General features: G+C 37.6%; 1 protein-coding gene across 29 annotated transcripts in view; it reads left to right on the top strand.

Moving 5' to 3' along the window:
• NEB (nebulin) overlaps nt 1–17,201 on the top strand; it is a 219,241-nt gene that overhangs the window by 71,155 nt on the left and 130,885 nt on the right. For 28 of the 29 annotated variants that reach the window (XM_027560957.1, XM_027560980.1, XM_027560767.1 and 25 more), the window contains 12 exons: nt 360–467; nt 3,320–3,631; nt 3,838–4,041; nt 7,655–7,759; nt 8,925–9,032; nt 9,393–9,704; nt 10,166–10,369; nt 10,868–10,972; nt 11,062–11,169; nt 12,743–13,054; nt 13,339–13,542; nt 14,003–14,107. In XM_027560957.1, the coding sequence (XP_027416758.1) occupies nt 360–467; nt 3,320–3,631; nt 3,838–4,041; nt 7,655–7,759; nt 8,925–9,032; nt 9,393–9,704; nt 10,166–10,369; nt 10,868–10,972; nt 11,062–11,169; nt 12,743–13,054; nt 13,339–13,542; nt 14,003–14,107 (2,187 nt within the window). The remainder of the gene's footprint in view (nt 1–359; nt 468–3,319; nt 3,632–3,837; nt 4,042–7,654; nt 7,760–8,924; nt 9,033–9,392; nt 9,705–10,165; nt 10,370–10,867; nt 10,973–11,061; nt 11,170–12,742; nt 13,055–13,338; nt 13,543–14,002; nt 14,108–17,201) is intronic. The other variant, XM_027560971.1, reaches the window with a different exon arrangement.

Here is a 17,201-nt window from a genome sequence, read left to right on the forward strand (position 1 = left end):
AATACCTATGTTCAAATTAGTAGGCCTAGACTGTACTTAATGGTAGAGGAAATCTACCTAACATACCTGATATGAACACATTGTGTCTGAATGAAAAAAGCCGTACTCAACTATACTATTAATGCCAAGGTAGTGGGGAGCGAGTCTCAGAGGCAAAAAAAAAAAAAGTCGAAGCCAGATCACTTGATGCTAAGTCATTGCTCTGTTAAACAGCTTATATTCTTTTTTATCGATATCTTTAGAGATAAGATAGATGATGTTAGAATCTGATGTCCACTCTTTAGGTAAACTTCTGTTCAATAATCCTTTGTGGTTTTAATATACACTGAATAATGGTAAATATTTTCTTTAATTTTCAGAAACTCTATAAACTTGGATGGGAAGAAGCTTTGAAAAAAGGCTATGATCTCCCAGTTGATGCAATTTCTGTGCAGGCAGCCAAAGCTTCCAGAGACATCGTTAGTGATGTAAGTATTTTTTGACTTATGTGAGGATATATTGATGTCTGAATCTAGTACTTTAATGAGCTGGTAATGATTTTTACAGATAGTCCTCACCTTTCAAAATGTAATGCAATCTCCTTCATCTTCTCCTACCCTCTTCACTTATCCCAATCCACTCTTCTTTCTCACTGATTGAATATCAAAAAAGGGGCTTCCTGAGTAGAGACTGAGCCAGAGAACCTATAAGACACATTACACTAAGTCGTGATGCTTCTACACATTACAAAAGAACCAAAAACTTTGTTTTCCCGCTTGCCTGCAAATAATTTTCCTATTTGTCTATTTTAGACAAACTCAAAGTGCCAGACAATACGTAACCTCAACAACCTGATGATTTTTCTTTGCACATATTTAAAACTCACTGTCAGTTCTTTTTATTTAGGCCATCCTTGCTTTTACATAATTCTAATAAATTGGCTCAGGGTGTAGAAAATACAGGAAGTGGCAGGAATTTAGATATAAGATACAGAGGACTTAACTTTCCCCTGAATATCTGGTTGAAAGATCATAAAACAAAGACATTTGCTCTTCAAGGCAACTTTTTTTTTTTTCTGACTGCATGCAGCTTGTGGACTCTTAGTTCTCCCACCAGGGATTGAGCCCCGGCCATGGCAACGATAGCTCCAGGTCCTAACCACTGGCCTGCCAGGGAACCGCCAAGGCAACTTCTAATTATGATTGGAAAGGGTAGTAAATTTGGTGAAAAACTGGATACAGTTCCTATTGGTCAATTAAATTTTTATAAATATTCAATTTAGAGATTCTGCAAACTCAGACATATCACTTTGTTAACCCCAAAAATCAAACACCAAAAATTTGAAGAATTTCAGCTATAGAGAATAAATTACCAGAATTTTGTCCCAGCGTCTTAATCAAAATCTTTAAATCAAAGCAAAACAAGGATTTGATTTGGAGAGAAAGCATGTCTAAAAACAATCTGACAATAAATTCTAAGAATATAAGGGAAATTTCTCTCTAACTCAGTTAATCTGTGGCACTCCAGAAGTGTTGGGAAATTAATTAGATGATGTGTTATTACCCACTCTCTGCCTTGCAGGTCAATGTCTCATTAAAATGAATCGATGTGATGGTGAACCTAAAGCAGTAGTAATGTCTTAATGGTCCTCAGAAAGTAAACTCATTTTCATTTAATGTTAGAATTCCCTATGAGGTAAAAATAGTTTAGCAAATTAAGACATTGCATCAATACTTTCCTAAGAAACAACATTTATTTTCATGTAAGTCTGTTAGGATTTTTTAAAATCTTACCCTAAAATTGAATTACCTTTAAATGAATTTCCCACCATTGTAGAGATTATTATCTCCTCTCAGTTTCAAATGATTCTTGTATTTATGCCACCTAAAGAAATTAGAGCTATTTTTATCAATACTAAATAAGTTAGAATCACAGAATTTACAGTTAGAAGATAATGATGTTTATTTAATCTCCCACTCAACATCATTCTCTCCTTTCTAATAGGTCTTCTCTCTATTCCAATAGGTCTCTGGATATTTACAAATATAAGAATTTTTGTGTCTTTCAGGGCAGTTTGTTTCTTTGCTGGATCATTTCTAATTGCCATTACGTATTTCCTTATTTCAAACTTAAACATGTTACTGGTCAGCCTTAGATGTGTGTTCTAGAACTCCATAGAGTAGCATATTTCCCTTTTCACCTGATATCCCTTCAAACATTTCAAATTTGTTATTTATTCTCCTTTGGTTTTAGCTTTGTACATCCTTAAATCATTCTACTTGTGATGTGTTCTGTATTTTCAAAACCCCTTTCAAAATAGAGTACCTTAAAACTTGGTGTTGTGTTCCTGTTTCAGGTTAGGCCAAGCAAATGAATTTCTGATTTGCCTTTATTTGTACTCCTACAGAATCTCTTACAGAAATCTACTTTTTAAAAAGCAATTTTGTCATATTGCACAAATTGAACTGATGGTCCACATAAATTCCTGAGCATTTTTAATTAAGACATAACCACAAAGCTGGGTATCAAGAGAGAGTAGAACCTACTTTTGTAAAGTATAATGTGTGTTCAGCATCTGGCATCAAGTAAATGCTATTATCCAATTATTATTATTACTCTTGTCATTGTCACCAACAATAATGCAGTTTTTCCCAATTGAATCTAAATATTGGGTTTCACTATTTCTTACATTTATGCACTGCATTTTGACCTGTCTTGGCAGTATGTTGAGATCTTGTGGAATTTTGTTCTATTCTAACATTTTGGCAGTTTTTATGAGCACAGACGAATGAATCTGAACAAGACAAGTTTATATGACACAATTATATGGTGAACCACTAAAAAACCCTGCAGTTTAATAAATTAATCTACACTATTAGGCCTGCTCATCAAGTCCTGAATCTTCCCAATTATTTTTTGCAACTTAGCCATACTTTTCCCATTATTCCTATAAGCATTATCAAATGCTACCCTAGAGTCAGCATACATAATGTCCAGCACATTCCAACATATATTTCTGCCTCTAGTTGAATTTAATTTTTCATCATAACCTGTCCTGATACTCAGCTACATTATGTCTTTTTAGAAGCCTCTACTTAAGCTTTCACATTTCTTTTTTTTTCCTTGTTTTTAAATTTAAATTTGTTTATTTTTAATTGGAGGATAATTGCTTTACAATATTGTATTGGTTTCTGCCATATATGAGCATGAATCAACCCATTTTCACATTTCTTACTAAGTTAAATGAAATTCTCGTTTCAGTTTTGGAAACATGCAAACAAAGAAAACAGAGTTTAACTTGTGTTTATGTTAATAAGAGAACTGTTTCCCCTGATTTCAGTTTAAATACAAACAAGGCTACCGCAAGCAAATTGGCCACCATATTGGATTCCGGAGTCTGCAAGATGATCCAAAGCTTGTGTTGTCCATGAATGTAGCCAAAATGCAGAGTGAAAGAGAATACAAGAAGGACTTTGAGAAGTGGAAAACAAAGTTCAGCAGCCCCGTGGACATGTTGGGAGTGGTACTGGCCAAAAAATGTCAGGCCTTGGTCAGTGATGTGGACTACAAAAACTACCTGCATGGGTGGACATGTCTGCCTGATCAGAATGATGTGATCCATGCTAAAAAAGCTTATGACCTACAGAGTGAGGTCAGTTTCTACTAAATCTCATAGTATATGTGTATAGTACTTCATATCTCATATGAGTGATCATTTAATCATTAAAAGACAGAAACTACATAGACAAATTATTATTGAATGTCTAAAACATACCTTTTTTTGTAATGCATATAATTGTTTGAGTCAAGGGTCCGGATGAGGATGGAATTTTGATGGCATGCTTTGTATTTTCACAGAATTTGTATAAGTCTGACCTTGAGTGGCTGAAAGGCATAGGATGGAGTCCCTTGGGTTCTTTGGAGGCAGAAAAGAACAAACGGGCTTCAGAAATCATCAGTGAGAAGAAATATCGCCAGCCTCCAGATAGAAACAAGTTCACCAGCATTCCTGACGCCATGGACATAGTTCTGGCAAAGACAAATGCCAAAAATAGGAGTGATGTGAGTACCTCTTCGGAGATAAAAGAAACTATACTGCCTGATACCCAGTAGGTGCTCAATAGTATTTGCTAAATAAATTAGTAGGATAACAGCATAGCATGACACAGCATCATTTTTTTATTTGGTTATTTCATTTGAATTATCAGTTACCCTATAGTGGATCTTGTAAAAATGACTTAGTATCGATTTTTGTCACCCAGAGCTTGCTTGCTTATTTATCCAAAGCATAACAAGAACATATTTCTTTATTTGAAATGTGTGCATTGAAGACCCAGATGTGTGCATTAAAGACTCAGATGTACAGTGTATTAGAGGGAGATATTCTGAGTACCTTACACAGGCACAGGGGAAATGTCATAAAGGATGTATTTTCTTTCAAGTGATTATAATACACTTCACTTAGCTGAAGTGTATTATAATATATATATTATATATATATAATAATAATATATATATTATATATATTATATATATATAATCACAATAGATTATATATATTTATTTATATTTGTATTTATGTATATTCCATTTCCTTCTTATTTCCTTCTCCAGCACTGATTCTAGTGTCTGGCATAATAATAGGTGCTCAGTAAGTATTTATTGAATAAAATAAATGAAAGATGTGTAGATTAATTCTATGCAAAGAAGGGAAAGATTACTCTACCTTCCTCAGTTAGAAGCATAACCCTGAAAATTACAGAGCATTGAATTATGTGCACTAAGATTTTGGAGCTAAGAACATTTAAATAGATTTATAGTAATAACTCTTTGGGCCTTAGAAAGATCTAAATATATATAACATTTTATATATTTTACATATATGTTTTTATAGAATATATGTAAGCCCTTAATTAGCATATGGTAAGCATTTTGATAGTTTCCCAGGATGGCTCAGTGATAAAGAATTGTCTGCCAGTGCGGGAGACGCAGGTTCCATCTCTGTGTTGGAAAGATACCCTGGAGATGGAAATGGCAACCCACTCCAGTATTCTTGCCCAGAGAATTCATGGACAGAGGAGCCTGGCGGGCTACAGTCCATGGGGTCACAAAAGAGTTGGATACAACTTAGCAACTAAACAACAACAACAACACAACAAAAGCAGTTTATAAACTGTGGCTCCTCTCTGCCTAATCACCCCCTCACAGACGTCTTGCAGTTTTGATATCCAGAATTTATAGTAACTGCTGACCTGTCAGTTTTATTAGGAATGTTCATGTTCCCATTTTTTTTTTTTCGTTTCTTACATGATATTTTATATGTTTCAATGTCATTTTTATGGTAGCAATTTGAATCCATCAGATGACTAATAAAGCAACAAATTTCTACAAATTATTTCCCCCTTTAGAAAAGCTTCTTGTTTCTCCATGAAACAGGGCTGTGTATAAAGTTCTGAACTAATATGGTGGCCTAGGAAGAGCCTGCATCATGAAACCTATCAACGCAAAGTCTCAGGATAGACCTCCTGTGCAGTGTGCCTCTGTTACAGGATACTGATCTTTAGGCCTCAGGAAAGGGCCACTGGGGTCCTGGAGCCTGCTGTCTCTCCTTTTGAATAGGCCAGTTCATCTATCTCAGTGTAAACAAACATTCTTAGCATTTTCTGTTTTCCGTGAGGTGAAAGTGACACATGGCATTGAAGTGGTCCAACTCAGTGGTTCTCAACCAGGGACAGTTTCGACCCACAGCGGGCATTTGGCAACACCCGTAACTTGTCATAACTTGAGGGAGGCATGCTACTGGAATCTAGTGGATGGAAGTCAGGACAGCTCCCCCACAACAACAACTCCGGTAAACACCAATAGTTCTGAGGCTGAGAAATTCTGATCTTTCTCAATCATAAAGGTTAGTCCAGGATAAAGGTATAAGGAAATTCAGAAGCCTTGCTTTGTTGTAGTCCTGAAGGTCTTTGGGTTACAAGGACCATAGTAAGCATGTCAGGAAGGAGAAGGGGGCCAGCCCCTCACACCCCATACTGCACACCTCAAAGGGAAATTGACAAGTCCAAGGAACCAATGAGACTTTAAAGTTTTTTATATTGAAATAATTTGAGCATGCAGAAAAGTTGAACTTAGTACACATAATTTATATGTGCATGTATATACATATATATATGTATATCTTCACCCATATTCACCAATTAGCATTTTGTCACATTTGCCTTTTTTCTCTTTCCCCCTGCCCCATCTCTTTCTTTCCTACATGTGTATGTTTTGTGTGTGTGTGTGTGTGTGTTGTTTCCTGATACTGCTCTACCCCTAAATACTCCAGTGCATTTCCTGAAAATAAGAACATTCTCTTACATAACCACAGTGCAATGATCAAAATCAGAAAAGTAGTGTTAAAATAACACTAGTGTACAGAATTTACTCAATTTTACCACAAGCATCCTTTATAGAAAGAGAAAAAAATTTTTTGATCCAGGATCCAACCCAAGACCACACATTGAATTTATTTGTCATGTCTTTAGTCTATTTTAATCTGAACTAATTCCTCACTTCTTTGCCTTAAGAGTCCTTGATATTCATGAAGCGCGCAGGCCAGTTGTTGTACAGAACCTCTGTAAATTTGGGTTTATGTACTGTTTCCTCATGATTAGACTCAGGTTCTGTAGTTTTGGCAGGATAGCATATGTTGCATCCTCCTCTACACAGCATGGCAGGAGGCACATGATATCAATCTATCCTATTACTGATCATTTTAGCTTTGATTGCTTGGGTGAAATGGTGTCCTGAGGTTTCTCCACTGTCTAGTTACTATTTTAACCTTTGTAATTGATAAGTAACTTGTGGGAAGACTCTCTGACAATGTAAGCACACTTACACTATTTTTCATCAGACTTTTACCCTGTAGTTTTAATAAACCAATGAGATTTTTGTTTGGGTCTCTTTGTTTTCTGTTGAAGAAAGAGAATGACCCTGGGACATACAAGAGACTTTGATGAATCTCATACAAAATCATTTGGGGGAATCCTAATCCCCTCAAATAATTATGAGGTATAACTGTATGATAAACCACATAGGAAATGAGACTCCCTAATATCTAGACATACCCCGAATATGTCATTTTTCCAGAAGATAAGATGTGTGCATGCTCAACTGTGTCTGACTCCTTTGCAACCCCATAAACTGTAGTCCACCAGGCTCCCTTGTCCTTGGGATTCTCCAGGCAAGAATACTGGAGCGGGTTGCCATTTCCTCCTCCAAAGGATCTTCCCAACTCAGGGATTGAACCTGCATCTCCTGCATTGGCAGGTGGATTCTTTACCACTGAGCCCCTGGGAAACCAGAAGATAAAGGCTGTCTCCTAATTAAATCCTGGGGGAGATTGTTTTAATCCCAAAAGGTGGAGAACTGCTGCTCTGTTTGATGATGCTGGTAAAGGTTTTAACTACTTGGGCTGATTTCTTACAGGCAGGGTTAGTTGCAACTTTGAAAAGGCAATCCATAATTATATTTTGAAAGGCAACTGTGTCTCATAAGTCATGAAATGCTATACCTATTTTCTGCTTATGCTACTATAATGCTTAATTTAGATGAATTAGTAACACTATTTGAAATTAACTATGTCACTAATCTAAGAGCACCACTGAAAAACCCTTTTATCTCATTTTAGATACTTTACAGAGAAGCTTGGGATAAGGACAAGACTCAAATTCACATCATGCCAGATACACCTGACATTATTCTGGCTAAAGCAAACTTAATCAACACAAGTGATGTAAGTTTCCAATGAAACACGTATTTTCAGATAGCTCCTTTTGATTGCTTCTGAGGCAATGAATTTATTTGGAAGCTATTTTGAATACTTGAATCATTTTAACTAACAAACTTCATATGACTTAGCATCCTCATTTAATGGCTTTTAGCTTGAACATCCCAATAACTGGCATTTTCTGGATGGAGTTGGATGGAGTTGGATGGAGTTGGAGGGATGTGCTCTCTGTTCCTTGTGGTTCATTATTACACACGTTGTCATATTGTAATGGTCTGTATAGCTCTTCCCTGTATGGACAGAAGCTTCGTGTGGGGCAGAGACAAATCATATTGGATCTACAGTGCTTAGCCACTATAGTGCCTGACACACATGCAATTCAATAAAATTTAGATGAGCATAAAAAACTCATGCAGGGTAATTTTATTTTTATTTTTATACTCATAGTATAACCTCCTGAAATTTATAGATGTAAAAATTAATATTTTAACAATAAATTCTAATATGAAGACCTTAGCTTAAATAAGATACTGAAGTAATACCACAAAGGACTAAAACATAAAAACAAGTCCAAGGTCAATAGGTACTTTAAACAATCTGGTTTCTAAATGAAGTGCATTAAATTATATTCTCATTTAATTATGTAACAAATCTGAAGAAAGAAATTATTTCACTTAAACTTTTAAAATTTGATATTTAAACTTTCCTAAAAAAAAAAAATCTTACATTGTAAAAATTATGAAGTGCTTTGTTTCTTGCCTAAAAATGTGGATCCTACTTTTGGACAGCCCTATATGGTGAAATAGACTCTAGTGTGAGATGGCAAAGACATTGCTCATTTCTAACAAAAACTTCTAGTGAAAGAGTCAAAGTTAATTGGAAAACAGCACCTTGATGATATTTCATTTATCTACCAATTTATTCTGTCTCATTCTCATAAATATTTGAGAACAGCTGACATTTAACTTTGTTGGTCTAAGTAATTGAAGAGCTTTAGAGTTTAAAACAAGATTATTAGCAATCAATGGGCACAATTTCTAGTACATTTGAGTATTCTAGAGCTCAGAAGCTATTCTCAGGAACTCTTAAAATATTTAGCACATTGGATTCATTATGCTGCAGATGTTAATGGGAAACAGTTTTTTTCAAAGTGATTTTCATTTCTTAACAGAAATTCTACCGAATGGGTTATGAGGAGTTGAGGAAAAAAGGTTACGATCTTCCTGTTGATGCCATACCAATCAAAGCAGCTAAAGCATCCCGGGAAATTGCCAGTGAAGTAAGACTTTATCCCTTGTTTGTACTGATTAGATTGCAATTTTCACTTCAAAAAAGTCTCAGTTTAATTTTAAATTGAATAGACTCTTCCAAGTGACAAATTAAAAATAGTGAAATGATCCCAGGGACGCAGCATGGGACGAGGATAAACTCAAGGGTGTATTTATTATGTATGGAATCTGTAGCCGGATTTAGCCTTTAATTTTTCCTATCAAAAAAAAAAAAAGCACTTAAATCTGTGGCTATCTAGCCTTATGAAAATATTTGGAGTTACTGTGCTTTGTAATTCACCACAAAGGTAGTAACATAAGTTAATCTTCAAAAGACGAAGATATGTGTTTTTTTTTTTTCCCTCCTTTAGTACAAGTACAAGGAAGGTTTTCGCATGCAGCTTGGCCACCACATTGGAGCCAGAAACATTAAGGATGACCCCAAGATGATGTGGTCCATGCACGTGGCCAAGATCCAGAGTGACCGGGAGTACAAGAAGGACTTTGAGAAGTGGAAGACCAAGTTCAGCAGCCCAGTGGACATGCTGGGGGTGGTGCTGGCCAAGAAGTGCCAGACCTTGGTCAGTGACATAGACTACAAGAACTACCTGCACCAGTGGACGTGCCTGCCCGACCAGAGCGATGTCATCCATGCTCGGCGGGCCTACGACCTCCAGAGCGATGTGAGTCTAAGTTTTTCTTTTGGCCAAAAGAAACCATGTCTGCTTTCCTAAGTGTCAAAGTTCCCTCCAAACGAAGGGAGTTGACTTTACACATCTGAATTCTACTTCCTGGACTAACGTTCACACTCCATCCAGTCACACAAATGCTGGGAGCATCATTAATTTCACAAAAGAAAACACCAGCGAAGTACCCATTGCTTTGGTAGAAACCTCCAGATTACTGATCTAGTAGAATTTTGATGTTCTGTGTTCTTCTGTTTAAAAATGTCTTTCAAAAATCTGTTTCTAATGTGAATATTTTGTGGATTCCCAAGAAATACCAAAATTTTAAAATTTCCCATAGAATTCAAGCATTGAAATGTATAATGTAGTATTTTATAATATAATATAAAACAAAATTTTATATCTTTAGGGGACTATCATTATACTTCTGTTTAATGGTCTATCACTTAAAATTTCAGAATTTGTACAAGTCTGACCTTCAGTGGCTCAGAGGCATTGGCTGGTTACCTAGTGGTTCTCTTGAGGATGAGAAGAACAAGAGAGCTTCCCAGATTTTGAGTGACCACGTTTACCGTCAGCACCCAGATCAATTCAAGTTTTCCAGCCTTATGGACTCCATTCCGATGGTTTTGGCAAAAAACAATGCTATTACCATGAACCATGTAAGTCCTTTCCTTAACTTGAGGTGGCTATTAATTTTTGTATGTGTGTGTAAACACTGAAATCTGTTTCTATAAAAGAAAAATTACATTCGGTTCTTTTGCTTGGCCTTAAAGTGGTTTTTAAGTGGGCTTCCCTGGTAGCTCAGATGGTAGAGAATCTGCCTGCAATGCATGAGTCCCTGGTTCAGTCCCTGAGTTGGGAAGATCCCCTGGAGAAGGGAATGGCAACCCACTCCAGTATTCTTGCCTGGAGAATTTCATGGACAGAGGAGCCTGGCAGGCCACAGTCCATGGACTCACAAAGAGTTGAACATGACTGAGCAACTAACACTTTCACTTTCAAAGTGGTTTTAAAGTAAGTATTGCGCTTCTTATTGATGTGACATCTAGACCCAAAGGTGTCACAAGTACTGACTCACAGAGCGGACTCTTTACTCTCATTAAGAACTAGATTCGTTACTGACCTGAGCTACTCACACCTGTTTTTGTTTATTTCAGCGCCTCTATACAGAAGCTTGGGATAAAGATAAAACCACTGTCCACATTATGCCAGACACTCCTGAAGTGTTACTAGCTAAACAAAACCAAATAAATTACAGTGAGGTAAGCAATGTGTTCGTGCTGCATGATAATATTTTTTCTTACACTGTACTTTATAGATCAGACTTACAAAGATTTATGTCTTTTTTCAGAAACTCTATAAACTTGGCCTAGATGAAGCCAAGAGAAAAGGCTATGATATGCGAATAGATGCCATTCCTATCAGGGCAGCCAAGGCCTCCAGAGACATTGCAAGTGAAGTAAGTGCACCTGCAGAGTTCTTTGCTCAGCTTTGGTTTCTCTCGAGGATATGTAGCAAAGCAAGTGAGCTGTGAGGTTAAGCTTTTAGCTAATGGTGTCTTGTAAGTAAATAGTTTAAAATAATGGTAATGAAGCTGTCAACATAAAGGCTAACTTCTAGCTATGGTTGAATCCATAGCAACATGCATTTCAAAATAATGTCCATTCCCTGCTGAACAAAAGGATTGGCTGCTTTACTATAGCTCAGACAGCCTTTTGACTTTGTGACATGATGTATGGAGCTTCTCTGGTGGCTCAGTGGTAAAGAATTTGCCTGCCAAGGCAGGAGATGCAGGAGACTCAGGTTTGATCCCTGGGTCAGGAAGAGTCCCCCAAAGAAGACATGGCAACCCACTCCAGTATTCATGCCTGGGAAATCCCATGGACAGAGGAGCCTGGCGGGCTGCAGTCCATGGGGTTGCAAAGAGTCAGACATGACTTAGCGACTACGCATCAGCAACAAACAATGTGACATATATGCAGTTGAACTCATCATAGGATCCCTTCCAAACCCAGCCATTTCCCGTGAACCAGTAAACCTGAAGGAATGGAACACATTATTCTGTTTATAGTCCAACCATTCCCGTGAATTGTATGTTTATCCCTGCATCCTGTAATTGGCTGTGGATATTTATTTACTTTAAAGATGGATTTGCTTACATTTCTAGAAATGTTTATCTTTCTATTTCTATTGTCTGTGAAGTCAAAAGCATATTTTCTCTTTATATCCAAAATATGGGAAGTAGCTGTCATACTTTTTAAAAAAATGTTCAACTGTCAGAGAAGGATTAAAAGTATTATAATACAATATAATGGAATACCTGCTGCCATTAAAAATCATGTTTGTAGGGAATATACGGGCTTGCCTGATGGCTCAAGCAGTAAAGAATCTGCCTACAATGCAGGAGACACAGGAGATATGGGTTCGATCGCTGGGACAGGAAGATGCCCTGAAGGAGGAAATGGCTGACTACTCCAGTATTCTTTCCTGGAAAATCTCATGGACTGAGGAGCCTGGTAGTCTACAGTACATGGGGTCACAAAGGGTCAGACACACACAAGGGAACATATAATGACATAGGAAAATGCTTAAATAATAACTGAAATGAGCAGACACAAACCCATCTACAATATGACCCCATTCTAATTTTATTAATATACTCTCTTACATGTACACACCTCCCCACAAAAAGACATTTTCATCAGCAGTTATCACCAAATGGCAGAATGTCATAATTTCTGTTTTCCTTTTTGTATACATATATATAAGCTTTATTTTCTCAATGGTTTATAAGATGCAGATGCACATATTATTTATATATTCAGGAGTGGTGGTTTAGTGACTAAGTCATGTTGGACTCTTGTGACCCCATGGACTGTAGCCTGCCAGGCTCATCTGTCCATGGAGTTTTCCAGGCAAGAAATATTCAGGCGGAAAGCATTTTTAACGAATAGGAAAATCTGAGCCTATTAATCTTTGTATCTTGTACTAAAAGTTATACTAGGTGACTATCAGTAATTTTCTTCTTCTAGTTCAAGTACAAAGAAGGCTATCGTAGGCAGCTTGGCCATCACATTGGTGCCCGAGCGATACATGACGATCCAAAGATGATGTGGTCCATGCATGTGGCCAAGATCCAGAGTGACCGGGAGTACAAGAAGGACTTTGAGAAGTGGAAGACCAAGTTCAGCAGCCCAGTGGACATGCTGGGGGTGGTGCTGGCCAAGAAGTGCCAGACCTTGGTCAGTGACATAGACTACAAGAACTACCTGCACCAGTGGACGTGCCTGCCCGACCAGAGCGATGTCATCCATGCTCGGCAGGCCTACGACCTCCAGAGTGACGTGAGTACTGAGGATCATAATGACATGCAAAGGTGGGCAATCAGTGAATTAACATCCGTTGGATAAGTGGCACCAACCACTCCAGCCCCTGCAAGTGGGGGAAACATTTCTTCTTTTCCTGTGAGTGTTCAATGTCAAACCTTCCAGATCACAAAGGAATATTGTCTGATACCCTGTCTGTCCAACAAACTGCATTTTCAGAAGTGTTCTTTATTTCGTGCCCTGTTGGTGAAAATGTTTTCCCAAACCAGAGATAAATACTTACTGGCTGTTTATATTAACAGAATGTGTACAAGTCAGATCTCCAATGGCTAAGAGGCATCGGCTGGGTTCCCATTGGCTCTTTAGATGTGGAAAAATCCAAGAGGGCGAGTGAAATTTTGAGTGATAAACTCTATCGCCAGCCTCCAGACAAATTCAAATTTACTAGCGTGACTGATTCTCTGGAGCAAGTGTTGGCCAAGAACAACGCCATCAATATGAACAAGGTGAGGCTTCAAAATTCAGAGTCATTACTCCTAAAACTGAACCAAAGGAAAAGAAGCATGATCAAGAAAAGAAAGAAATAGAAACTTGAGCAACAAAAGATATGTCTGTCTTTCTCTCTATATATATATCTATCCATATATAGTATCTATTCCATTCATATTTTAACATTTACTTCAGTAGTTATTTCATGATTTTGATAAAATGGCACATTTTTGTGGAAAACCTCTGCATAAGATATTCTAAATTTCCTTTTGTTAACATATAATTCTGAGTATCAAAAGACACTCATACATATCTGTTCTATGAACTGATGACTTGAAGATATGTATAAAATACATAATGTATATAAAATGCATAACTTCTTGTTATCTTTGTTTCTCGAGTTCTTGTGGCCCTGAAATTTCTATTAAATATACACTGAATTATTTTCCTGATGACATTTTTTATTTTCCTTGCTAGCGTCTGTACACAGAAGCCTGGGACAAAGACAAGACCCAGGTCCACATCATGCCAGACACACCAGAAATTACGTTGGCAAGAACGAACAAAGTCAACTACAGTGAGGTGGGAACAGATGCTAATTCTATGACATTTGCATGGCGTTTCATATTTCAATTAATCTGTTCATGGTGATGTAATATAAATAACCAATTTGTAAAGAATGCCATTTTTTGCTCCATGTGAGAACCAAATACTCGTGCATTTCTCAATTTCCATCCTAAGCATCAATCTTGAAGTAGCACAAATTACCATTTAGGCAGTGTAAATTTTAAGAACTGATAATTAAAGCAGTAACCAGAAGATTAACTAGACTCTCTTCTTTTATTAATTTAAGTTAGGAAATTGGCAATATACCAAAATACATTTATCTCTTCCTTATCAGGAGACATGAGAGATGCAGGTTTGATCCCTGGGTCAGGAAGATTCCCTGGAGGAGGGCATGGCAACCCACTCCAATATTCTTGCCTGGAGAGTCTCATGGACAGAGGAGCCTGGTGGACTACAGTCCATGGAGTCGCAAAGAATCAGACACGACTGAAGCGACTTAGCACATAGCACATATGTTACATAGCTGTGCTAAATTTATTTTCCATACATGCTTTATTTTTCCTAAATTATAGTTTAGGGTCAAAATTTACAATTTTTATAAGGTTTAAGTCAAGGATTAAAATCACAGTACAATCAAATAACTGAGAGACAGAGGGGACCTATCAATAAACACATTAGCAAGCCCATTTCCTGTTTGTTTTCTGTGAGTGTAGAGCTGCCCATATCAGAACCACAGACTTTTGTTTAATTGAAGTATAATTGCTTTACAATGTTGTGTTAGTTTCTGCTGTACAACAAAGTGAATCAGCTATATGTATACGTATATCCCTTCTCTCTTGAACCTCCCTCCCACCACCACCACCACCCCACCTGTCTAGGTCATTGCAGAGCAGAGCTGAGCTCCCTGTGTTATACAGCAGCTTCCCACTGGCTATCTATTTTTACACGTGGTAAAAAACAAAAAGGGGGGGGTATATGTGTCAATGCTACTCTCTTAATTAGAACCATAGATGTTTAGGCTGAGAGGTCAGCCTCTGCTCTAGGCAGGAGTCCTCACCCAAAAAGCCATCATCCTGCCGTAGCTTAAGTGTTCTCAGTGACAGGATGCTTACCTCATAAATCAACCCATTTGTTCCGGCAGTTCCTTTGCAAAGTGTTTCTCACGTATTGGGTCAATGGTTTCTCTCTGCAGACCCACATAATTCTCTAAGACCATAGTCTGTGCCTGCCCCACAGAGATGGGGTTGCTGCTGTGTGCCTCCCCACCAACTCACCCCATGTTCTCTTTCTAATCTAAACATCCCCACTGTCTCTCAGTTTTTCCACCTGAAAAGTGGGTTTAACATTATAATAGTACTCTTCTCAGAGTTGTTATAAGTTCCTGGACATTCCTCACCTGACATCCCTGCAGAATGTGACTCTTAGAACCGAACACAGTCCTGCAGGTGAGGAATGACTAATGTAGATTACCATTGACTTTGCATTTCCTCTTCTGGAGATTCACCCTCCCTTTCTTCACCCTGTGCCTTAGGAGTCCTTGGCAACTATGTCACTGCTGGTGCGTATGGGACTTGGGGTCAACCAAAACCCTAACACAACTTACATGGGCTTAAACTAGATTTCCTCTATCTTGTATTTATTCATTTGGTAACTTACATTTCAGTTCAAAGACTTATATTTATATCTCGGCAATTTTTTCTTCTTAGAATGAACCTATTGATTTAAGCCTGTGGAGGTTTTTGTGAATCCAAGATTCTGTCTACTGATGTATTACTTATTTCTCCCAGCTTTGTGCTACTTTCCAGGAAAATATTCTTTCTTTGACAGCCTATTTTAACATGTATTCCTCTTCTGCAGAATATAACTGAGAGAATTTAATTAGTCACCAACTTAAGTCATTTTATTTTTGGGGGGTAGAAACTATATTTTTAATGCTTATATAACTAACTCTAAATTGTTATCCCAAACTAAAAACATCAAGTGCCACTTTCAAAAAGAAGTGAATTTTCAGCTAAACTTACAGTATAGGTCCCATAATGCTACAGGAAAGTACATGCTGTATGAACAAGTGTTTTAAGAGGCAAAGGGCCCCTAGCCACTCAGCATTTCTGGAATTGTCAGCTCTGTCTTTATTGCAAAAGCTCAGAGCTGCTGTATGTTACACTTGGTTCAAAGAGGCCCAGGAAGAATCCCCTGAACTGAGTGCCTCACCTGCCTGGTCTGCTTTCTCCAACTTTTCTCTATTAGCTTAGTTCAATTCTGTTGTGTTTCTTTCTCGTTTAGGACAGGAAGATAAAATGCAAATTTGATGATGTCATTCTCCCTCAAACATTGTTGTTGTTTTCCCATTTCATATAGAGTTAAGCACAAACGTATCGCCAGGCCTTCACAGCCCAACTCCGACTTTTTTCAGTCCTGTTGCCATTTCCTCTGCCTGGCACTGCCCCCACTTCCTTTGACATCCCTGCACTTTTCCTCCCCCGTACTTTGATTCATACAAGTCCCTGTGCCCTTGACCGCCATCTCAGTCTATGGAAACCATGTTTATCACTGAAAACTTCCTGATCTTTCAATTCGGAATCAATTTCTCCTTCCTGGAGTTTGTTCTAATCATATGGTTAAAGCACCATTTGTAGTTCGACTTCTTGGCAGCTTGTTCCACGTCAGTCTTTCCATCAGTTCTCCAGCAATCTTGGAAGTGAGAAAGGTCATATTCATGTTTGGCTCTCAAGTACCAAGCACTGCCACAGCACAGAGTTAGTGCAAAATAATGTAGATTGAATTAGTTTTCCTCCTGTCCACTCTTGCCACCTAGACCCATTTGTTTCAGCTTTCCAAAACTGATTCCTTGTTAAAACTCAAAAATTTAAAACAATGAATAATACCTATATACAGTTAATGTAACATAACTTTAAAAATGAAAAACAAAGGTACCATGTTCCGTATCATTTTTAAGACTCAACTTTGCCAAAAAAGTCACAAAGCATAGGACTCTCAACAGTGAGATGATCACAGGCACCTACCTGTGTAGAACTTAGTGAATTGTTTTAGTTCTCTGTTAATATTTGGGTGTGAATGTCAACATCTAACTGATTTTTTTTTTTTTGGC

This window comes from Bos indicus x Bos taurus, chromosome 2 (genome assembly GCF_003369695.1).
Source record: "Bos indicus x Bos taurus breed Angus x Brahman F1 hybrid chromosome 2, Bos_hybrid_MaternalHap_v2.0, whole genome shotgun sequence".
In the NCBI taxonomy this organism is placed as follows: domain Eukaryota; kingdom Metazoa; phylum Chordata; class Mammalia; order Artiodactyla; family Bovidae; genus Bos; species Bos indicus x Bos taurus.